Source organism: Fonticula alba, assembly GCF_000388065.1.
Source record: "Fonticula alba strain ATCC 38817 unplaced genomic scaffold supercont2.14, whole genome shotgun sequence".
Lineage (NCBI taxonomy): Eukaryota > Rotosphaerida > Fonticulaceae > Fonticula > Fonticula alba.
The window spans coordinates 306,454-312,435 of record NW_009242984.1 but is presented as its reverse complement, the minus strand read 5'-3'; the positions used below and the strand labels follow the sequence as shown (position 1 = coordinate 312,435).

Here is a 5,982-nt window from a genome sequence, read left to right as displayed (position 1 = left end):
CCCGGCAGTCATCTAACCCCGCCTCGTCCGCCAGTGAGGAGATCTTCGACTACTCCGAAGAGCAGATCGTCTCCAAGCGCGTGGACGAGCTGAAGAACGAGCTGGCCAACCAGTTCGCCCCCATTTTCTCCCTCTGCATGTTCATCCTGACCAGCGCCTCCAAGCCGTCCCTGGTGCTGGTGGCCCTGGAGACCCTGCTGCGCTTCCTCGGTTGGATCCCCCTCGGCTACATCTTCGAGACCAACCTCATCCCCTTCCTCACCGAGAAGGTATCCCTCGCCCGCCCGCTGGCCACTTGTCGCGCATGCTCCCTCCCTGCTTTGCCTGCCCCTTCTCTCGGGTTCTGACTCCGCTCCCCCCTGCCCCCCCCCCCCCCCCCCCCCCCCCCCCGAGGGGCCACCCGTCCGCGCCGGTTGGGGCGGTGAGCCGAGGCCCGGGGCTCCGGGACAATACTCCTGGTCGTGCATGGGCCAATGCAGGCGCGGATCTGCCCCGTAGACCGCGCCCTGGGGTGAGGTCGGCAAGGGCTCCTCCCCCCCCCCCCCCCCCCCGCGATGCGCAGTTCTTCGTCGTCCCCCAATCTCGCAATGTCACCCTCAAGTGCCTGACCGAGATCGCCAGCCTCAAGCTCCAGCAGGGCCAGGGGGCCACCTTTGTGCCGATGATCGTTCGGCTCTTTGACTCGGTCATGGAGAAGCTGCCGGCCTACCTGTCCGTGGAGACGGACCTGGCCAGCACGTACAACAACCGCTCCGGCTCGGACCAGATCTTCATCCAGGACCTGGCCAACTTCTTTGTCGGCCTCTTCAAGGAGCACCTGTCCGTGCTGGAGAGCCACAACCCGGACCGGCTGCTGACGGCGCACATGTACCTGATTAACATCTCCAACATCGACGATCGCGAGGTGTTCAAGTCGTGCCTGGACTACTGGGCCGTGCTGGTGGAGCAGCTGTATCGCGAGCCCTCGATGGCCCCCTCGCCGCTGTTGATCACCTCCAGCCCGGGGCCCACCCCGCGCCAGCAGTTCTACCAGCAGATCCTGTCGCACCTGCGTGTGGTCATGATCAACCGCATGGTCAAGCCGGAGGAGGTGCTCATCGTGGAGGAGGAGGGCGAGATCATCCGCGAGTTCCAGAAGGACACCGACACCATTGCCCTGTACAAGGCCATGCAGGTGGTCTTGACGCACCTGACGCACCTGGACAGCGAGGACATGGAGTTCATCATGCGCGAGAAGCTCATGCGCCTGATGTCCAACGCCGAGTGGTCCTGGTCTGCCATCAACAAGCTGTGTTGGTCCATCGGCTCCATTTCCGGGGCCATGTGTACGTGGTGGCTGTCCTTTCGCGCGCCGTCTGTCCGTTTGTGTGTGTGTGTGTGTGTATTTGTTCATGTGCCTGGCTGACTTCTGACTTCCGACATGCGCGCGCGCCCTCCCCATGACATACTCGATTGTCGCCCTCCTTCCCTTTCTCCCTCCTTCCCTTTCTCCCTCTTTCTCTTTCTCCCTCTTTCTCTTTCTCCCTCTTTCTCTCTCTCCTCTTCCTTCTCTCTCTCCTCTTCCTTCTCTCTCTCCTCTTCCTTCTCTCTCTCCTCTTCCTTCTCTCTCTCTCTCTCTCTCCTCTTCCTTCTCTCTCTCCTCTTCCTTCTCTCTCTCTCTCTCTCCCCTCTTCCTTCTCTCTCTCCTCTTCCTTCTCTCTCTCTCTCTCTCTCCTCTTCCTTCTCTCTCTCTCTCTCTCTCTCTCTCTCCTCTTCCTTCTCTCTCCTCTTCCTTCTCTCTTTCTTTCTCCTCTGCCCCCCTCCCTTCCTCCCTTCCTCCCCCTCTCTTTCTCTCCCCCCCCCACACACACAGCTGAGCCCGAGGAGAAGCGCTTCCTCGTGGTCGTCATCAAGGAGCTCCTGGACCTGGTGGACCTCAAGCGCGGCACCGACAACAAGGCCGTGGTTGCTTCCAACATCATGTACATCGTCGGGCAGTACCCCCGGTTCTTGCGCCAGCACTGGAAGTTCCTCAAGACCGTGGTCAACAAACTTTTCGAGTTCATGCACGAGCGCCATGAAGGCGTGCCTGACATGGCCTGCGACACCTTCATCAAGATCGCCTCCTCCTGTCGCAACCTCTTCGTGGTGGCCCATGTCAATGAGCCCGGCCCCTTCATCAACACCATCATCGACAGCCTGCCGGCCACCATTTCCGACCTGCAGCCGCAGCAGGTGCAGACCTTCTACGAGGCGGTGGGCATCATGATCAGCGCGGCCACCTCGACCGAGCAGGCGCACGCCCTCATTCACAAGCTGATGGCCCTGCCGAACCAGGGCTGGTCCGAGCTGCTGTCCAAGATCGCCGGGGACATTTCCCTCCTGGAAAACCCGACCATGTACAAGACCCTGGCCAACATCCTGAAGACCAATGTCTCGGTGTGTTCCTCGGTCGGGCAGGCCTTCATCGTGCACATTGCCCACATCTTCCGCGACATGATGGAGCTGTATCCCATCTGCTCGCAGCTGATCAACAACCGCCTGCAAACCGGCGGGCCGAATGAGCCGCGCACGCCGCTGGTTCGCGGGCTGCGCCTCATCAAGCGCGAAATCCTCAAGCTCTTCATCACCTTCTTCCCCCACTGCGCCGGGGATCCGGAAACCGTGGCCACCAGCTTCGTGCCGGACTTGCTGAAGGTCACCATGATCGACTACCAGAACACCCAGCCGGAGGTCCGCGATGCCGAGGTCCTGCTCCTGTGTGCCTCGATGGTGGACCACCTGAAGGGGGAGGTCATCGGCAAGGTGCATCCCATCCTGGATGCGGTGTTCGAATGCACCCTGTCCATGATCAGCAAGGACTTCCAGGAGTACCCGGACCATCGGACCGGCTTCTACCGGCTGCTGCGGGCCATCAATCGCCACTGCTTCGAGGCCCTCTTCACCCTGGGCCAGGCGCAGTTCAAGCTCTTCATCGACTCGGTCGTGTGGGGCATCAAGCACACCATGCGCGACATCGCCGAGATGGCCCTGCACACGCTGCAGGAGATGCTGGAGCAATTCCGCCGCAAGCTCCTGGCCCAGCCGGGCCAGGTGACCGGCTTCTACCAGCAGTACTACGTGTCCCTGATGCAGGATGTCTTCGTGGTGCTGACCGACAGCGACCACAAGGCCGGCTTCAAGCTGCAGACGTCCATCCTCAAGGACATGTTCGACATCGTCATCGATGGTCTGATGCCGGCGCAGCTCTTCGACCCGAAGGCCTTCCCCGACAACCCGAACATGACCAATGTGGCCTTCCTCAACCACTATGTGTCGGATCTCCTGGCGCGGGCCTTCCCCCAGGTGACCCCGGCCCAGGTGAAGCACTTCGTCAAGGGGCTACTCCAGAAGAACGACCCGCTGGCCTTCAAGGTCCTGGTCCGGGACTTCCTCATCAGCCTCAAGCAGTTCGCCGGCCAGGACAACCAGGAGCTGTATGTGGTTGATGAGCCGGCGGCCGACGCGTCCATCGCCAACTAACTGGCATGGTCGGGCGCGTGTCTGTGTGTGTGTGTGTGTCTGTCTGTCTGTCTGTCTGTGCGTATGCCGGTGGCTGGTTGGTCACGGGTGTGCCCCGCGTCCGGTGCTCTCCCCTCCTGCTCCCGCACCCTTGTTTCCCTTCCCGTCTGCCGTGTGATGGCGCAAAGGCAGCGCACCCACAGCCCGGGGAGGGGGAGGGGGGAGGGGCGTGCGTGCGTACGCGCGTGCGCACGAGGAGGAACTGGCCAGGGGGCCGCGCGGAGGAGGGCCCGTCGTGCGATCGATCGATGGGGGGTGGTCTGAGAAGGGGTGAGCGAGAAAAAAAAAAGAGCGCGACGACACACACGGACGTCCGCTCGCGCCCTGTCCTTCACATATCAATCTTCAAAAAATTTGCCCCCCGTCGCGTGCTTCCCCTCGCGCACGGTGGCGCGCCTTTCCTACTTGCTCCCCCGTCTCTCCCTCTCTCCCCCCCCCCCCCCGTGTGCCCCCTCCTCTGCCACCCCTTTCCTCCCTCCTGCTCCTGGTGCACCACTCCGTGTGTTTGTGTGTGCACTGCCCTTGTGTGACACCTCCCCCCTCCTCCCCCCTCCTCTCGGCCTCTCTCCCTGTGCTCCCTGTGCGCGCGCGCCCCCTCTTCTTCTCCCTCCTGTTTCCTCGCTCCTTTGGCGTGCGCGGGCGCGCGCCCCGTCGGGCGGCCACCCTCTGTCCCTCCTCCTCCCGTCTGCGCCCCTGGGCGTGCGTCCCCGCCGGCACTAGACCATGGCTGGCGGCGCACGCGCTTGCGCCCGAGAGCGCCCCGGGTGCCCCCTCCCCCCCCCCCCACTTTCCTTGCTCCCCCTTCCCCCCCGGGCCCGAAAAGGGCCAATACATTGTTCTATATACATATATATATATATGTAACCATATATTTGCACACGCATGTACACCACACATTCTGGTATGTCTCCCGCCGGCCATTCTCCCGGCGACAGATCGCCAAAGGGAATGCGCCCGGTTTGCGTGGGGAGGGGCGACCGTGTGCGCATGTTGCTCGCTCCTCGCGAAGTCTAGAGTGCGCCCACGTCAGGTGGTCACCATCCGGCGCTGGGCCGGGCGCTGGCGGACGTCCGACCAGGCAGCGCCACCGGTGCCGGCCGGAGTGCGGTGCGGTGTGGCCCCGGCCGGCCCGGGCTGCGGCGGGAAGTGCGGCAGGCCCCCCGGCCCCGGGGCCGGGTCCTCGAAGAGGACCTCCCGCATGGGATACACGATGCGAGTGAGGGATTCAAGTCGCGGCAGCGACCGCTGTAGGGCCACCGAGGGCGGACAGACGCACCCGGGCGTCAATGAGCAAGCGGCGAGGGTGAGACGAGAAAAAAAAAAGCAGCCGGCAGACCAAAATTGTCGCCCCCCCCCCCCCCCCTGCCACGCAGGGCCAGTGTATGCATACCGTGAACAGCGGGACCAGCTGATGCCCCGGCGGGGCGCCGGCGGTGGTTGTGGCGCCGAGCGACTGGGCCAGGATGGCCGCCGAGCCGTTTGCCGGCCGGCGCCCGGCCGAGTTCCCCTCGTCCGAGGTGACCACTGACGCATAGAAAACCACCCGCCCGCGAAAGAGCCCCTCATTCACCAGCAGGTCCACCACCGACGACCGGGGGAGGAAGCGCTGTTGCCGCGAGGCCCCGGCCAGCAGGGAATACAGCCGCCGACGATCGGCCGTCAAGATCAGCCCGACGTCCCGGCTGACATGCAGGGATTCTGCACGGTGATGGGAGGGACAAAGCGAGGCATTAGGACCTTCCCTCCCAGGGAGCTGCCCGCGAGAGGGCCATATGCCCTGCCGAAGGGGCCGGGAAAGGAGCATGCTGCCCGAGGGGCCAGGAAAAGGCGCGAGGCATGCCGGGACGCACCCTTGAAGATGGGATGGCGCCAGTCCCACGCTATCAGCCCGGCCAGGGCGGCCACCAGCCCGGCCATGGAGAGGGTCACCAGGGTGCGCGCCTGGCCGAGGGGCACATTCCAAGTCAGCGACCATGATTCCCCGGACAGAGAGAAGGAGAGGGAGAGAGAGAGAGAGAAGGAGAGAGAGAGAGAGAGCGCGCGCGCGAGGGGCAGGCGAGAAGGGGCGAGGGCAGGATGGCAGGAGGCGCACCAAGTCCGGCAGCTGCCCGGGCCGGGACCAGGCCAGCAGTGCCGCGCCCGGAGCCATCAGCAGGACCAGCGCCCAGAAGAGAACCTGCCGCCGGGCCACATCGTCCTCCGAGAAGGAGGGGGTTCGCAGGACGATGGACAGCTCGCTGGCCGACGGCCGCGCAATCTCCAGCGCGCATTGCCCGGCCAAAATGGTCTGGCACGGGCCGGTCCAGCTGCCCGGCCGGCGGGGCTCCCCGGAAGGGGGGGGCGCGGCTCGTGGGGATCCCACGTTTGCGACGAGCGGTGGCGGCGATGTGCCACGATGCGTGCGTGTGTGCGTGCGTGCGTGTGTGCGTGCGTGTGTGTGTG

General features: G+C 64.3%; 2 protein-coding genes across 2 annotated transcripts in view; one reads left to right on the top strand and one right to left on the bottom strand.

Moving 5' to 3' along the window:
* Positions 1–3,983, top strand: part of H696_05823 (hypothetical protein) — a 10,210-nt gene extending 6,227 nt beyond the window's left edge. Inside the window, exons 6-8 of the mRNA XM_009499624.1 lie at positions 35–269; positions 563–1,325; positions 1,853–3,983. Coding sequence (XP_009497899.1) covers positions 35–269; positions 563–1,325; positions 1,853–3,501 — 2,647 coding nt within the window. The 3' untranslated portion in view covers positions 3,502–3,983. The remainder of the gene's footprint in view (positions 1–34; positions 270–562; positions 1,326–1,852) is intronic.
* A 404-nt stretch (positions 3,984–4,387) lies between these two features.
* Positions 4,388–5,937, bottom strand: H696_05822 (hypothetical protein). Its single transcript, XM_009499623.1, has 4 exons — positions 5,633–5,937; positions 5,391–5,481; positions 4,931–5,238; positions 4,388–4,785 (listed from the first exon to the last, which is right to left on the bottom strand). Exons 1-4 carry the CDS (start codon positions 5,687–5,689, stop codon positions 4,567–4,569), a joined length of 675 nt encoding a protein of 224 aa, XP_009497898.1. The 5' UTR covers positions 5,690–5,937; the 3' UTR covers positions 4,388–4,566.
* Between the last annotated feature and the right edge of the window lie 45 nt (positions 5,938–5,982).

What these genes read in the sequence shown, in the direction of transcription:
- H696_05822 (XM_009499623.1), bottom strand. Translation starts at nt 5,689, where the DNA reads ATGGCTCCGGGCGCGGCACTGCTGGCCTGGTCCCGGCCCGGGCAGCTG. An exon ending in CCGGGCAGCTGCCGGACTTG is followed by an intron (nt 5,482 to 5,632) that starts GTGCGCCTCCTG and finishes CCCCTCGGCCAG; the next exon opens with GCGCGCACCCTGGTGACCCT. An exon ending in GCGCCATCCCATCTTCAAGG is followed by an intron (nt 5,239 to 5,390) that starts GTGCGTCCCGGC and finishes ATCACCGTGCAG; the next exon opens with AATCCCTGCATGTCAGCCGG.